The following is an 18,125-nucleotide window of genomic DNA, read 5'->3' as shown; positions in this document are numbered from 1 at the left end:
ATTGTGTGGAGGTCCGTAATCAATTACCTGAATTACACACAGCAGTACTTTCTCACTGGAACTCTCACCACACACATCAGTTACTGGAAGAATAAAGTTTTATATGACCTTAGGTCCCCCCCAACAAACAAACACACTTTGGATATATTACAGCAGCCTCTCTTCACCCCACACTTTTTTTTCTCCCTCCCTTTTCTCCATATCCACTCCCTTAGGAGTGCTAATGGGTTGTGAGTAATGTTATATCGCTGGCTCTCTCCCTCTCTTTAGTGTATTGGAAATGAAAACACTTGTTAGGCTCATGCTGGACCACTGTTTCCTATGACGTCTTACAGGCAGAGACTGGACTATACCTTCAACCCCCTATAGAGATATACTTTCCACTGCCCATCTCCTTCCAGGACTAGGGCCAAGTGAGTCTCCCTCATTATCACTCCTCCTTTTTAAGATACCCTAATACACACTCTTTCCAAGGAAAAGAGAGCCTCTATTCCTCATCTGAGGTTTGAGAGTCCAATATGTCAGCATCTTCACCATTGACTGAGAGAAAAAAATAACCTCAAATTGCCTCAAAACAAGATAAGCAGTGTTTTTTTGTTGTATGTTATCGCAATTTGGTAGAATCTGTCAAAATAACTATATTTTCCACTCTTGTAGATGGGGTGGGCTCCATACTTGTTGGCTACACAGGCAAAAAAATAATCCTTGTTCAATCATGCCACCTACTGCTCACATTCATACATAAACCAATAGTTTGTTCCCTCTTGCAGTAGAACATTGGTTGTTTTACAGTAGATCATTGCTCAGTGAAAGGTTGTCATCTAGTGTATTGGAAAATAACTGCAGTAATCCCCTATACAGTCCAACATTTCAACTGATACAGTTGTTATACACAGTCGACAGACAAACACATTAATGCTGTCAAATATGTGGTAAGTAATTTTTATTAGAGAAATGATTCCAGTGATGAATACACTCTAATAAGGCAGCATTGACACAATTTTAGTAACAAGATAGCAAACAATGAAATATTTTTTTTCTTCAGTATTTTCCCCAGGAACTATATTAAGTTCTCCACACAAAACACAGCATATATGCTAAATTAAAATAAAAGTTTAATTAAAGGTAGTATAAAAGGAAAATAGGCACAGACATTCATTCAAACCGCTTCTTCCCTCTTTGCTAAAACCTAGCACTCGTCAGGAGTCACTGGAAGTTCCTTGGTGTGTGGTTTGTTGTGTCATCCAACCAAATCTTTACATAGCTTCCTATTTTACTTTCTGTAACATGCCATTCAATATGAACACACTTTGGGAATCATCATATTAACTTTATGAAAGGGATCGACGTAAACAAACAGACGCATTTGAACTAATAGGTCATCACTTTTTTTTCAACGCTAATCTAGTTTGAACGAAATTAGATTTCAATGACAAAAGCATAACAGAATGTTTAGAAATGTAGTTGAACGTTCAAATATTCAACAACTTAAAGGACAACTGCAGGTATATCAGCACTACAATATGTCAATTCAGATACAGTTATGGTCGATATGGTCGGCCACATGCTAGTCACAACCCACTTCCAAGAAACAAGTTGTAAGATGATGAAAGCACCATACCAAAATCAACAATGGAAAACTGAGTGGTATAAGAATGATGAAAAGGGCAAATATATAGGTCTCTCTGTGTTCAATACACTAACCCTCAAAACAAAAATTGGTTTTCAAACAATAGGGCTCTCGTTGGAGTAAAATTAAGTGTGTGTATGTGTGTTTGCCTATACTGCCTGTACACTCTGCTCGACCTGCAACACAGTCCATTGCCCTCACTGACACAATATCACTTTCTATTCCCTCATAACAACCCAGAGCCTTTAGGGGAGACTTGGGTTGGTTGTCACACGTTTTACTCTGGTGTGTATTTCTCAGCACCAGTATATATAACAACACTCTTTTCAACATTAACAGAAAGACCAAGGACTTGGGTTGAAATAGGGATCCTATTAGTATGTCTTATTCCAACATGGGAGTAATAAGCCATCAAACACACTCTGCCCACTTGTGACAACCAGCCCCATCGCAGGGTTGGTTGTCACACAGTATAAGGTTCACAGGAGGTTGGTGGCACCTTAATTGGGGAGGACGGGCTCGTGGTAATGGCTGAAGTGGAATCAGTGGAATAATATCAAATATATCAAACAAATGGTTTCCATGTGGTTGATGCCATTCCATTCGCTCTGCTTCACCCATTAGTTTGCGCCGTCCTCCCCTAGGCAGTCTCCACTGATGGGATTGGTTGTCACAATGTTGGCTAGTAGTTTATTCCTTTTGTAAAAGGAAATTAAGCAATATAGTTTACAGCGTCTTAGAAATAGCCTTTCTTTTATCAAATGATATTCCTAACAAAATGCAGGATAACATATGACATTTTGAGTCAATTTGTGTGTGCGTGTGTTGCATACACGTGTACATTTGTTGGTGTGTGACAGAAAAAATATGTTTGGGAGAGAAAGGCAACAAACCCAGATAGCAGAGAAACCTCTGGCCAATGGATGTACACATGATGAATCGGGAAGACGCAGTTTAGACATCGTTTGCTAATTGGCAAGACGTGTCACAGATGTTTTTAGAATACCTCCATTCTAAATTCTACAGTTCTACATAGTATATATGTCGGCCAGGCATCAAGACTCTATTCTGATGTCTCGGCGACATCTTCCCAATGTGCTAACGCTCTCCACCCTACATATATTATTCCCAACACATTTTGATATGCCTTGAAGGAAGGTTTATAGCAACAGAACCCAATGCTAATTAAGATGCTAGTTACCACATGACTTGACCTAGGAACTCAGAAATAGGTTTGGAATGTAGCTCTCCCTATAATATTTTTTTACATGTATACTTCCATAATTCACACATTTTTTTTTTTAAATTCCATCTTAAAAAAAACAACTTTCACCTATGAATTAAAAAAATACAAAAATACCATCACCTAAATGTTTTGTTATGATGACATGAATCGACCAGGTGGATTAGTTCTTTCAAAGAATTCACACATTTTAATCTTAAAATGATTACACAGCGCCCTCTAGTTTGGAAGTTATAAAGCACTGACAACCAACCCTGGTCTCCCCTGCATACTGAATACAGAGCTACATGATAGAATAATGACATGTGTGTTAGGTGTAGTGTGGTACATGTAAGTGCTATTATGTCAAAAAAATGATCATATGATGTTGGGGATGTAATTAATCATTTTTCCTAATCTAAAACATTTACAAAAATAATCATGCAAATATACAGGTAATGCCCAAAATAAAGAAAACACTTCAGTAAATGAGGGATACATAGTATATTGAAAGCATGTGCTTCCACACAGGTGTGGTTCCTGAGTTAAGCAATTAATATCCCATCATACTTAGGGTCATGTATAAAAATGCCCTATTGCCCATTATTTTGGCTACCATGGCTAGAAGAGATCTCTGTGACTTTGAAAGAGAGGTCTCAAAGGAGCACAGGGGGCTTAAAGGGTCTGTGTGTGTCTCTTAGTCACCACATTTCAACCCAACTGAACACTTATGGGAGAATGTGGAGCGGCGCCTGAGACAGCGTTTTCCACCCCTTCAACTAAACACCAAATTATGGAATTTCTCGTGGAAGAATGGTGTCGCATCCCTCCAACAGAGTTCCAGACACTTGTAGAACCTATGCCAAGGCATAGAAGCTGTTCTGGCTCGTGGTGGCCCAACACCCTATTAAGACACTTTATGTTGGCGTTTCCTTTATTTTGGCAGTTACCTGTACATATACACTATGCTTTACAACTGAACAGAAACAGTAAGTGCTGTTATATATACTACAAGGATTAAATGCTCAAGATATACCACACTCTTTTTCAAGGATACATGTAAACAATAGCCACTGACAATGTTATATCAGCATGGGGTGAGTGGTGTATTGGTTTGCGATAAACCTGCAATGACCACCACGATACCACATGAATACGACAGTGCCAAGACCCTTTGACCTCCACTGACCACATCCACATGCCTGGGAGATGAGGAGACATCACTCATTCAGTTCTGTTGTGCACCATCATCTAAGATTTTTTCCATCAGATAGCTGTTATAAACAAGATCATTTAGTATGTCCTATTGATGTTACAATGATGGGTATGTTTTAGGGCGAATTTCAGTAATTCCCTGACATTTAAACAGCACGTAGTGTTTCAAAAAATGTATCCAATGACCATTAATGTATGTTGTAGATGTAACAAATAAGAGTACTCCAAAGAACAATTAAAGTGACTGAGCATTCACAGGAACACAAACTGCGAAGAACCATGGAGTTTCCATGGAAACGTACCTCATGTAAAATGGCACCTGTCTTTTAATCATAGACATGGTACAGTGCTGTAGCTTTCAGGTACACGCTTAGAAAAAAGGGTTTCAAAAGGGTCCTTTGGCTGTCCCCATAGGAGAAACCTTTTTGGTTCCAGACAGAAATATTTTGGGTTCCATGTAGAACCCTCTGTGGAAAGGGTTTTACAAGGAACTCAAAAGGGTTCTACCTGGAACCAAAAAGGGTTCTTTAAAGGGTTCTCCCTACGGGGACAGCCGAAGAACCCTTTTAGGTTCTAGAAAGCACCTTTTTTTCTGAGAGTGTAGACGTTTAGAGCAGGCAATCTGAGAGAGCACTACACTGGTCTGTAAATGTATTCAAGTCATAGTGGAGATTTAAATGAGATGGTATTGAATATTAAAACAAAATGATGGAATCATACTAAGTAGTCCAGTTAGTGATGAGAATCACGTAACGGATAGTCATACTTTATATTAAATATGGGTTTTGAGATGTTCTAATAATGGCTTACAAATACATAGGACAATTGAAAAACAGTAGCTAAATACTTATATATTAATATGAAAATTCCCTGCAAATGTACAGTTAAAGATGTTTGAGATTTACACAAACCAGAAATAATGTTACGAGTACTTAGGTAACATTTGGGTCACTATTTATAAAAGAAGGCACTTTTATGTGTTGTTAGACATCACATATGCTTCATACAACCCAGATCCTTTCAAGTATAAGTGAAAAGAAGTCGGCATATGATACTTTATCTCAAAAAACCTCCACAACTTTAAACAGTAAACAATGATACTGAATAACTGAAAGGCTTCATACAAATAGCTGGGTATTCGGCTTCAAAGTAAACAGTGAACACATTAATAAACTCCTAAACAAACCTTATAATGACGTTAGAATAACATGTAGAAAAACCATCCTGTGATAATAATCCAATGGGTTTATACAAATACTACCTGGTTTGAAAAGGTATAATACAACTTCTTATGGTTATTACTTCCAAAGTTCACAACTGGGAGAATGGTTTAGCCAACCCTTTTCATTTGAACATATTGGTTGGTCACTGGTTGTGGGGAGTGTCACTGTTGCTTGCGTTTCGCGGGTGGCGTCAGTGGGTGGTTGGCACTGTGGTGGGGGTTCCACAGCAGAGGGGCACTGAAGATGCCAATGATGCCTAGGTTGAGGATGATGCTGAGGGCCAGTGCCCCCAGGGTACTCAGGAAGGAGGGTACGGCCGCCTGCGCAATGAGCCACGCCCTGCGTGAGGTCATGTCTGCTAGCACCGCCTCCATCTGGAAGTGGGTACCCACCACGGCACAGATGTGGAAAAGCTGGTGACTGTGGCCTGAGAGAGGAGAGAGAGAAATCAATGAGAGAGAGAGTCATTAAAAATGCTTGAATTTGATCATACTGCAGTGAACAAGGATTTACCAGGTTTGCTCAAAGAATTGTCACTGTTCAAATATTTGCCTACAGTGCCATCACGGACACAGTAGAAATGACACTGATATGCGCCAACAATAACTGGCCCCAGGCCAGACTAGCTAAAGCTTGCTCAATAACTGATATAATCTCCCAATTCCAGTTGCCATGGTAACCGGGCGTTGGGGTGGACGTACCGAAGTAGTCGAAGCGCCCCGGGGCCAGCCTCTCTGGGAGGTGTGAGGCAAACAGGAAGCAGGTGAGGAAGGCGAAGAGGAGGTGGTAACAGTGACTGGACAGGGCCTCACTGTGACAGCAGCTGCCCCCGCAGCACAGCAGCAGCTACACACACACACACACACACACACACACACACACACACACACACACACACACACACACACACACACACATATACAAACCCACATAAGATCATTGGCACAAACAGCGGATGAAGGGATTAAAAGCTTTAACAGCATGTGGTCAAATCTTTATTTATTCTACACAAAATCAGTTTCTAAGTTAATGAGCCAAAAGTCCTGGTCAATGTATTAAAGAGAGGCATTAATCGGATCTAAACTGTGACATAACAAACAGAATACAACCCAATGACTGTACAAGCAGACTTTCTGTGAACTCCGTCTACACCTTCTGAAAATACACTCACTCTGTAAAATAGAGGGATGTTGTCAAAGATGAATGGAAAGACAAATGCCCCTGTCCGGAGAACTTTACTGCGGTGTGGAAACTGCATCTCCAGGAATCTATAAAAAAAAGGGAGGGAGGAAAGTTACAATGGTTTCAACGACCAGGAGAGTGATGCATCATGGGTAGGATACCGTATTGGCTGCCTACCTAGAATAGCAGGACAGGCTGGTGCAGAATACTGTGTTGCAGATGGCGATGGGCACAAAGTGTTGGTGCAGCCAGCTGTTGACCCAGCAGTCAGGCATCACATATGACCCATAGGTTATGGCACAACCTGAACACAAACACACAAAAACACTGAAAGGTTAAAAAAAAACATACGATATCTGAAACTAAATCTACCATGCATTTACCCACCATACACTCACCAAGCACTTAAAATCATTAGAAATGGCAACGCTCATAACATATCAATTAGGCTTTAATAACCTACTAATGAAACATTGGCCTTGCACTTGCTGTATACATGCTTCAACACCAGTTTTAATCCCAATGATGTACTTCCAATAAATCTAGAGGCTGTTTTAAATAAGCTTGCCTGCAGAACACCATCTACAATAAACATTTGCAATTCTTATCCCAGAAACGTCTGGACATTTAGGGCTGGGTATGTTTTGGCAGTAAGGAGAATTGTGGTAGATTAAGGATAATTTACATTTACGTCATTTAGCAGACGCTCTTATCCAGAGCGACTTACAAATTGGTGCATTCACCTTATGATATCCAGTGGAACAACCACTTTACAATAGTACATCTATATCTTTTTTTTCTCTTCTTTTTTTTTTGCAGGGGCCTCATATCCATTAATATGGATTTGAAAAGGCACGTTTTCAAAGTAAGAGACAAAGTTTATGTTTGAAAGAGAGGGACAAGTCTATCACACACACCCATACAAGCAAACACACACCCAAGAAAAGCACATGTATTCACAAGCAGAATGCAAATACCCAAGTATGTTAATTAGCTGAGCAAGCACGTGGACACAGACATGAATCCATGGAAAATGTACATGTGAAGGTGTAGAATAGTGGTATGCACACATCCATCAAAACTTTTCCCAGATGCTGGATCCGAGAGGAAAACATATGCTGATATTTAATCTATGCTGTCTGTTGACCTAAATCTGACAGTGCAATCTGGTGCGACATGCTTTCTGTTTGTAAGTAGACCTGTATGGCTTGATGAGCAACCCTCAGGCTGGATGTCTTAAATGAAAGGCAAACATTATTCCAAGGTGAAAGAATTGTAAAAGAAAACAAACTCTGATTTCACTGTTGATATTGAGCTGTCGAACTTGTTCACATACTGCTTTACTCTGCTCATATGTATATACTGTATTCTATGCTACTGTATTTTAGTCAATGCCCCTCCGACATTGCTCGTCCTAATTTCTTAATATTTCTTAATTCCATTCTTTGACTTTTAGAGTGTATTGTTGTGAATTGTTAGATACTACCGCACTGTTGGAGCTAGGAACACAAGCATTTCGCTACACCCGCAATAACATCTGCTAAATACGTGTATGTGACCAATAACATTTGATTTGATTTGATACTTGAACAGGACATGTATTATTATGAGGTTTTGTGGGCCAAAAAAACTTAATTACAGTGAATCTGACAAGCCCAGACAGCACAGAAACACAACACACACAGCGCCAAATCAAACATACACAAACAATGAAGTAACCACACAAACAATGAAGTAACCACACAAACAATGGTTACAAATGTGGGAAGAAGTATATAAAGTTCTAATCGTGCAACTGATTGCCCAAGTTCGACGAGACTTTTTGGAACTTGAAAGATTGCACGTGGCCTTTACCCTGTGGGATTGCACCAGGTCGGATTAGTGGAAGCAGTAGCCTACTGTGAGAGTAGGCAGACTTGGTACTGGAGGAAAAGTAACCAGAAAAAAATAACTAAAGGCAAAGGAAACACTAATAGTCTAACTGTGAAGTGCAGACAGTCAGACTTCATGCAGCGGGCCTTACCCAGGCTGTAGAGGCTGAGTGCGCCGTAGTCGAAGAAGTAGCAGATGTGGCGTGCCTCGGGGGACATGGTGCTGAAGGTGTGGGCACAGCTGGAGGTGAAGGGGTACACGCAGATCAGCAGCATGTACACCAGCAGCGGCCAGGTGTAGCTCTCCGACAGGAAGTTCAGTGTAGAGCACAGGACGCTGAAGCGCCACAGGAAGTACCTGGGAAATGAGATGCGTCGCAACACCGTCAGTTCCAATTCATATGAAATGGGGGAGTGATCGGAAGATTTGATACGAAGACAGGAAGACACCAATCTGATGCGTATGCTTTCCAGTCTAAACCAGCCCTAATTGTTACAGAATACCTCCCGCTATCTATGGATCTGATCTCCTTGTCTACATTCAGAGTGTTTGCATTGGTGTACATACCATGTGGGCAGGAAGTGGGTCCAGATGTTGACTGTCTCATTGGTCATCTGGAAGCTGCTAAGGATGCAGTCCAGGGCGGAGCTTTGGGGGTGACGGTATCCCGAGATGATGCCATCCTCCCGGAACACCTGAAGGCAAAACACTGTGATACACAGTACATAGGCTACTATAGAGATCATCTAACAAACAACTGGAGAACACCAAGACCTGTCCTCCTAGTCTGGTACATCTGGGCCTGTATTTCAAAAAGTGTATTTGAGCAGGAGTGCTGATCAACACTTGTATTGGCATTTTAGTAATTTAGCAGACACTCTTATCCAGTGTGACTTACAGGTGCATTCATCTTAAGATAGCTAGGTGGGACAACCACATATCTCAGTCATAGTAGGTACCTTTTTTAGTAGCTAACAGCAAAGTCAGTGCAAGTAGGGGGAAAAAGTCAAGTGCGAGTTTTAGTTCACGAAAGGCAATCTTTATTTTATTTTTTATTTACAAAAATGGGTTAAAGATTCAGTCTGTGAAACGTCTGAAGGTTTGTGAAATGGTTGCGAAAGGTTTCTCTTTCAGTATGGTCACTCTTACCTTGGGGACTTGGTGGATGTCGAAGAGCTGGGGGAGTTTGATGCTAAGCATGTCTGTGGGCAGTCTGATGGCTCCCCTCCCTCTTTGGCAGGCCTCCCTGAGCCTGGCCCTGCATCCCCGGCAGAGGACACACCAGACTGGGCAGTCAAACGCTGGGGCCTGGGCCCCCTCTCCAGGCCCTGGTTCCCATTGCATACAGCGGTCCCAACCCCAGCCTTGGCCCCAGCCCTGGGCCCAGCCCCCACCACCGCTGGCTACCCCACCCCCCCACCACAAAGGAAACACTGCAGAGAGAGAAAGGGAAGAAAATGGCTGTTAGATATAATGCTCTAGAAATTACACTGACATACACTCAGATATATTGTGTGAGGACTGTTACATACCCATCAGAACTAGAAATGTGTTTACATATCACACATGACACATCCACTGTATGTGAATTGGTTGGGGAATAGTCCACTCTGTTTCCACTTGATTTCAAATTACAAACCAATACAAAAACATTCCATAGAATTTTCTCATGGTTCCATCAAAATGAGTATTCCTTCTTTTGTCATAATGTCCTTTTTGACTGGACTCAACACAGTCTTCCATTGTGTCAACATTCTCTAGACGTCCCCAGACATGGACTCAGATTTAGACAGTGGTTAGCATTGTCACAATATGGTGGGTTGTTAGCTAACAAAGCTAGCATGACAATAACATGTTCCTGCTATGTAGTATTGAACAGAGGACTCCTTCTGTTCAGATAGCAAGGCAGATTGTCAATAAGAGCCTTTTGTTTATGAAGCCAGCAACCCACACCATGTTCAATATTGCAGGCATGCTTTGCTTGCCATTTATCAGCTGGCAAAACAACAAAAAACGCGTGTTGGTTTGATGCAAATCTGTCATCATCTATTGAGAGTTTCTGTTGAGGAAGTTTCATTTTGCCCTACTTACTGATATTTAAATCACTCATCATCTCTCACTGTCTCTTTATAACTGAAAGGTATTTCAGATACCCTTTATGGAAATACACTGAGAGTACAAAATATTTGGAACACCTTCCTAAAATTGAGTTGCACCCCCTTTTGCCCTCAGAACAGCCTCAATTCGTCGGGGCATGGACTCTACAAGGTGTCGAAAGCATTCCACAGGGATGCTGGCCCATGTTGACTACAATGCTTCCCACAGTTGTGTCAGGTTGGCTGGATGTCCTTTGGGTCGTAGACCATTCTTGATACACACGGGAAACTGTTGAGCGTGAAAAACCCAGCAGCAAATCGGTGCGCCTGGTACCTACTACCACACCCTGCTCAAAAGCACTTAAATATGTTGTCTTGCCCATTCACCCTCTGAATGGCACACATACACAATCCATGTCTCAATTGTCTCGAGGCTTAAAAATCCTTCTTTAACCCATCTCCTCTCCTTCATCTACACTGACATCAAGTGACATCAATAAGGGATCACAGCTTTCACCTGGATTCACCTGGTCAGTCTATGTCATGGAAAGAGCAGGTGTTCCTAATGTTTTGTAAACCGTGTATATCATATCAATGTGTGCAAATCACTATCAAAGCTTACTGTGAAATAGACACAAATGACTTGGGTTGCAAAGTCATACCGAATTCAATATAATATAATTCAAATGGAAGAGGCAGTAATTGGGAGCACGCTAGACTTTGAAGTGACTGATGTGAATCTGTGAGGAACAGGAAATTCGTGATGTGCAGTTCACAAATTATTTTTTAACAACCTTTCCAACTGACTCGAGAGTCATGATACATTTTTCAGAGTGACTCGTTCCTTTTAGTCGTTCGTTTGACCTGCTCTGCTGGCCACGATGAATCCTACAGCAGGATTCATACGCATTTCTCCGGCTCAGCGGTTCCAGAGGCGTGCTCCGACCACCAGCTGTCTGTCATATGTGCGTGCGGGAAAATAGATCATGCTGCATGTGCAGCATAGAGAAGAATAATCCATGTTTAGAACTGGTATTTGATCTCATGGTGTAAGAATGAATGTAATTAGTTGATTTTTGAAAACTACACATCTTTGAAGAAGCCTAAACAAGCCTGCCTCTGCTCAACAAAATCAGTTCGTGAACAGCAGTTCGTGAACGATATCTTCCTCTCCGCAGTCAAGTCATTCCGCAAAGAGTCGTTCACAATCTAGTCTGGTTGTATGCCTAGCTATCACAAATGTACATTGTTTGAAGCACACTTTAGTAAGTCTCAGTCACAAATGACAGCTCCAATAAGCCCCCTGTGGTGAACGAGAGGCTTGTAGAATCATGAGCCTTTCAAGTTTTTAGTTAATCGTTCGCCGGTAGGGGGTCCTGCGCGCTCTGGGTATTACTGAATCAAATGAACGAAATGAGTCGAAAGATTCATACTTCTGACTGAACGAGTCGAAACGATTTGAGTCAGTAAAAAGAGTCAAACTTCCCATCAATACAGGAAATACTGTGTGATAGCCACTGAGGCACACACAAACAGCAGAGCATGTATGTGCTGAACAAGCAAACAGGATGGATTAACATGCCAGGAGAGGAAGGATCATGATGTCTACCTGGAACCAAAAAGGGTTCTTCAAAGGGTTCTCCTATAGGGAAAGCCGAAGAACCCTTTTAGGTTCTTGATAGCACCTTTTTTTCTAAGAGAGTATGTTAAAGAGCACCATCAAGCTAAATTCCGCTCCAGCCATTATCACGAGCCCGTCCTCCCCAATTAAGGTACCAGAAACCTCCTGTGGCCACCATCCATACGGTTTCCTTTGTGAGAGTACAGCTGCTACAACAGCCTCATATAAGTCCTATCCTAAGGCTCAGAACGGAAGTTGCTCTGGTCTGATGATATGTCATAGTCAGAGCACTTATCTCAGTGTTGGCTGGGTGAAATATTACCTGGAGGTTGCCCTGTCATTATGGTGCCTACCTCAGGCTCTGTGGTGTGACAGTGTGTGAGGGGAGACAGAGACAGGGGACAGGACATTGCATGGTGGCCCAGGTGCAGGCCTTATCCTATTTACTGGGACAAAGTGTGCTTTGTGACTGAGGCCCTGTCTGGAGAGAGCAGGACCAAGGGCCGACTGTTACACACTGGCCTGGGCTCTATGAAAATGACTAACCATTCTGCTCAACACACACACACACACACACACACAATATTATATTGAATTCTGTATGACATTGCAATCCAAGTAATTACTGTATATTTCACAATAAGCTTTGATAGTGGGTTGCACATATTGATACACTGAGTGTACAAAACACTAGGAACACCTGTTCTTTCCATGACATAGACTGACATATTGATGTCACTTGTTAAATCCACTTTAACCAGCGTAGATGAAGGGGAGGAGACAGGTTAAATAATTATTTTTAAGCCTTATGACAATTGAGACATGGATTGCGTATGTGTGCCATTCAGAGGGTGAATGGGATTAACAAAAGATGTGTCTTTTGAACGGGGTATGGGCCAGCATCCCTGTGGAATGCTTTCAACACCTTGTAGAGTCCGTGCCCCGAGAAATTGAGGCTGTTCTGAGGGCAAAAGGGGTGCAACTCAATATTAGAAATGTGCTCTTAACATTTTGTACACTCAGAGGTCCAGTGAATACACCGTGGCCTCCATTTTGGCCTCCTAGGCTCTCCTTTTCATTGGATTCGTGTGCTCCTTGGGATGGCACTACCTGTATGCCCACTGTATGCACACATATTTATTCTGCTAACTGAGTAATCCCAAGAAGCAAGTTCATGTTGTAAATGTGGTCCTGATTAAAACCTAGTTATAGGGTCAAAATGTTGCCTGTATAATGTAATAGGTCTTTGGGAGTGTGCGGAATACTCACTTTGGTTACCACAAATCACCACCTAGACATAGATGACTAAAACATCTGTGGCCATATTCAGAAAGTGTTTCAGAGTGGGATTGCTGATCTTGCATAAGTGCTGCCTTTTAGATCATAATGAATAACATTGAATGAACAGGGAGGACCTGATCCTTGATCCGACTGTAAATACGGTCCCTGGCTTTTTTTCTGCAGCAGAGAAACTGTGGTAAAGAAAACAAGCCTAAATAAATTATTCTTAATCCTAACCCACCCCACTATGAGGTCATCTTTAATTCTAAGTGGACTCATCTTGACTCCAACTGTCCTCTCCCTCAGTACTCTCCCAAACTGACTCTTCCCAGCAGCCTCATTGCTAAACAGCTGTAAAAATGTCAGGTGATCATGTGAGTAAGAAATACTCTCACTGCAGAGTGGAAAATAAACATGTCCACATATTTTGGCTTTGGGTACGCCCCAATTTTGTTAACTTCGTTGGAATCTTAATTGTCTAGCACAAACTATTGGCATCCATGTCCGTGTTTATGGGAAAGATCTGGTAAATGACCAGGTGATGATTGGGTAATGGTCCAAACCGGTCTATCTGATTAGATCTCATGACAATGAGCGCATGGCAATGAGTGCATAGATGATAGTTCTCAGCTGACTTTTAAAAGAACTGCACGTTCTATCACAACCAGTAAAACTACTTATGAATAACACAGATTTATAGCCTAGAATCTAAAACAATGGTGAAACTGAGCATATCAGTTTGGATTCCAGGGTGTGTCTAACTGTGTGCGGTCCTTTCCCATTCAGATTTCGTTCTCCATCCACAGTTGGTTGGGGAGGACAGGCTCGTGGTAATGGCTGGAGCGGAATCAGCGGAATGGTATCAAACACATGGCTTCTATGCATTTGATGCCATTCCATTTTTACTCCATTCCAGACATTATTAGAAGCCATTATCCCCTCAGCAGCCTCCACTGTCTCCATCAGTAGTAGAATGGGAATTCTGTTTGTCTATTTCTGGTATAGTCGAATAACGGGAGGTCTTGGAGGTGTTGCTCATGGGCCTCTGTGATAACAACCACTTCTCATGTGCTCACTACCACCCACTCTCAACTACACCACCCACTCACAAGGTTATTCTGCACAGTAGCAACACATTTCTCTTCAGAATAATTGATTGGCAAGGACTTGATCATTTGTGACTTTCTATCTACAATACTATACAATTGTGCAAAGTAGTAACAAGAAAGTGAGAAGTAGGTTAAACCCTCTGTCAGAGGTGTTTGTTTAAGTGTCAGTGAGTGTCTGTCTTTGTTTGTTTGTGTGCAAGAGCATGGTAATGGTTACCACATACAGCAAACAAGGGGAAAACAAACACTCTAAACAGTGACTGCCAGTGGCGGTGACCATCCACAGTTCCCCTACCAACATGTTTCACAATCTACAAATATTCACATTATTCGCTCCTTCCTCCCTCTCTCCTCTTCACCTCCCCTTTACCCCTCTCCACCTCTTTTGAATATGCAGCTTCTCTCCCACTTTTCCCTCTTTCTGTTCCCACTCTCTCGCCCAACTCCTGAATTCTGAAATTCTTTCCCTCGCTCGTGATCTCGTCACATGACCTTCCTCAATAGAAGACTTTATAACTCAAGAGCTGACGATAAGAAGCCTATGTGGGGAGTATGTTGACATGGGCACGTGTCAGTTTTATGTAAACAAGAACAAGGCACATCGTTCGCCCCATAGAACATTGCATTGTCATCTAGCTGCATGATTCTGTACAGTTTGTACTGGGAATGGAACATGGAAGACATCACCTCGACACACACAAACAATATGACTGACGGTCAAGTGTACCCTGAACAACAGGATTCACCGGTTTCTGTCCGTACTGTACTGCAGAAGGTATAAATCCATCAAATAAATCTGTGTATAGCTGAACTAACTATCAGACCCTCCCACTGACCTAGATGGAGTACTCATTAACACTGTCTGTTGAGGACTTTAAATTCACACTATGCCACTATGCCATTATTATAGGCGAGTGATAAATGGATTACAATATCATCTGTTGAATCCAGTAAGAGCTAGATTTTTGTCCTTCTTAAATGCATCCTTCCCCTCGTCGCTTCTTTCCTGTAATCACTGATCTTTTTATTTATTTCACCTTTATTTAACCAGGTAGGCAAGTTGAGAACAAGTTCTCATTTACAATTGCGACCTGGCCAAGATAAAGCAAAGCAGTTCGACAACATACAAAAACACATCTAACATCAATAAATTGTTGAAAGCGTAACAGAACCTTTTGCTTTCACCAATCTACAAAGTGCTGAATGACTCTCTCACGATGCACTTGACATGATTTAAACAGGGTCACACAGTTCCTTGCTGCAGGTGTGGTGTCAACCAATAATATCACTTATGATAATCTGTGATTAAATATAAGAACGTAGTGTCACATGGAACAAGTTACAACCTGTCATTGCAATAGCAATAGAGTGGCAATAACAGTAGACTAGACCAACCAGATATGTAGGGAAGAGACCTACATTTGGTCTATTAAATGTTTAACTCATATAGCTTAGGTAGGGAAAGGTAGCTGTCCTACCTGTCTCTCGCCCTACCTTTGTAAAGTAACGCACTAAAGCCCTGTACCAGAGGCAGGGCAGAGGGTGAAACTCAATGTATTGCTCTGAAGTTGTCAACAACATGAACATTGCAAAAGAAAGAATACATTCTGAGTGCATAGTTTCATGAGAGAAAGTTTCTCATAAAGAGCACTCAAACCTATATCCTGTTCAAATTCAAATTAATAATACTTTTTATAGGAATGTACAATGCCTGAAGTCACATTCATATGACATTAATACTGGAGAAATGGTAAAGGCAGACACACAACAATCACAGACAAACTGTTATGGCACAGGCTAAAAAGACAATCTCAGAGAGAAATTGGGATCTGTTTTTCCCAAGAGAATAGCATTTACCGTGGGAGTCGGCATGCGGAGGGAGAATATGCCCTAAAGAGAGCCGAGATGTGAGACCAGGGAAGGACTGCCTCGCAGTCTTGGTGAACTGTAGGCGGTCTATCGGCCTATCCTACCTAGTAGCTGGAGAGACTGAAGAAATGTTCCTCCACGCGATCACGTGGACTATTGCAGCAACAATAACAAGACAAAAGCCATTATCTGTGCTGCGTGCCAGAAATTACAAGCCCAAGAATGTTCGCCCGTGCGCGTTTTTAATGCACGTTTGCTTTCCAAGATAGAGGAGTACTGGATCTCCAATCTGTTTTCAGTGACTATTTGTTATCACATTGTAAGAAAATTGTTATATGTTGTTATATGTTCGGGCGCAATGTCAAATTTGTCACACTTCAGACAATAAAACGCCTACACTCTCATGACAGGCTACACTGTCACTGCCATTTCATCAATAAAAATTAAATATGAACACAAAAAGGCAAATATGCCGAAAAACAGTGTAATGATATTTTAAATGACAAGATATATAGGTTACATAATATAATTTGCATAATAGCTGAAAAGTCTGTTTCCGTGGAGACATTATCCTAGACAACATTTTCAGGATTTCCATAGTTACCTACACGCAAGTGGCGCACACACATAAACGCACGCGCGCAGGTACACCCTCGCATACACCCACACCGCATCAAAACAAAAAGTAAGATATCAAAATCGATCAAATATAGGCTATTCGAAAGAAACATCGCACACCAAAAATGTAACTTTGAAAGACCTCGAATAACATTGGCTGATATATTATAGGCCTATCTAGCTATATGTGGGAGGGGTCATATAGCGATGTGAGAGGTAGACCAACAACAAAAAAACAAGTGATGGTTTTCAGAAGTAGGCCTATAGAGTAATACAGACAGTGCTTGGAAAGAAAAACGCCACTTAACCGGTAATCATATCCAGAAGCCTACACACACACTAAACTACCTGGACGTGAAGAGAAAGAAACGAAGTCAAACCTTTCAGCTTTATATTGGCGGTGAGCTCATCTGCGCGAATCTTCACTGGTGCAATGTAGTCACTGACCAAAATGAACAATTGTTGCTTGTAATAAACTATAGTTCCATTGTAAATCCGATTATCCTGACCATTGGAGGTTTGTGTAAATCTGTATAAACTGTCTATGTCCTGCATTCCTTCACAGGCGAATAAAAACACTGCAAACCCGTTGCCCCAACGTCGAAATCCCACCCTCCTCACACAGCGACTTTTTGATTGGACGGGGACAAGAAAGAAACCTTGTTATGGAGAATCAGGAGACAAGGCAGAGAGCAAGCTTTTAAGGAATCCCATATCATCGCATAATTATTATAATTGACATGCACAGACAGTTATATAATTTTCTTAATAAAAATGCCACATTGAAAAGTTTTTAACATTACATTTTTTAAACAGATCCGAAGACAATTGGGTGATTTCATTGGTGCTGATTTTCTTCTGTAGCCTATTCAATACCATAATCATATAGGCAAAGTTTACATTTTTTCAGAAATTCTCACTCAGTAAGTCAAGGCAGGCAGGTCACTTCATAATATTCCAACTGAACCAAATCTACATGAAAAGCAGGGCCTATTTTTCATGGACGGAGAGGCACATTGACAAAATGCTTTGTTAGGACTTTTTATCCTCCCTCAGCACCCCCAGGGCCAGACTACCGCATTTGGGGTCAAGGGGGTCATGGGGCATTAACCTCTGCCAAAATGTGCATTTACACATTTTGCCATAGTGCAGAGACACAGAAATGCTGTTTTCTAATGCTATTCTAC

The 18,125-nt window shown here is 41.5% G+C and overlaps 1 protein-coding gene across 1 annotated transcript; it reads right to left on the bottom strand.

Annotated features, from left to right (window-relative positions):
* Positions 1–926: 926 nt before the first annotated feature.
* LOC106605285 (membrane progestin receptor delta) lies at positions 927–17,557 on the bottom strand. The gene is made up of 8 exons (XM_014200760.3): positions 17,319–17,557; positions 9,494–9,777; positions 8,912–9,039; positions 8,496–8,701; positions 6,650–6,776; positions 6,462–6,558; positions 5,992–6,136; positions 927–5,717 (listed from the first exon to the last, which is right to left on the bottom strand). The coding sequence occupies exons 1-8, from the start codon at positions 17,491–17,493 to the stop codon at positions 5,452–5,454; spliced, it is 1,428 nt and encodes a 475-aa protein (XP_014056235.1). The 5' UTR covers positions 17,494–17,557; the 3' UTR covers positions 927–5,451.
* Positions 17,558–18,125: the final 568 nt, after the last annotated feature.

Source organism: Salmo salar, chromosome 05, assembly GCF_965601325.2.
Source record: "Salmo salar chromosome 05, fSalSal1, whole genome shotgun sequence".
Lineage (NCBI taxonomy): Eukaryota > Metazoa > Chordata > Actinopteri > Salmoniformes > Salmonidae > Salmo > Salmo salar.
The sequence above is the reverse complement of the archived record's forward strand: the minus strand, read 5'-3'. Positions and strand labels throughout refer to the sequence as shown.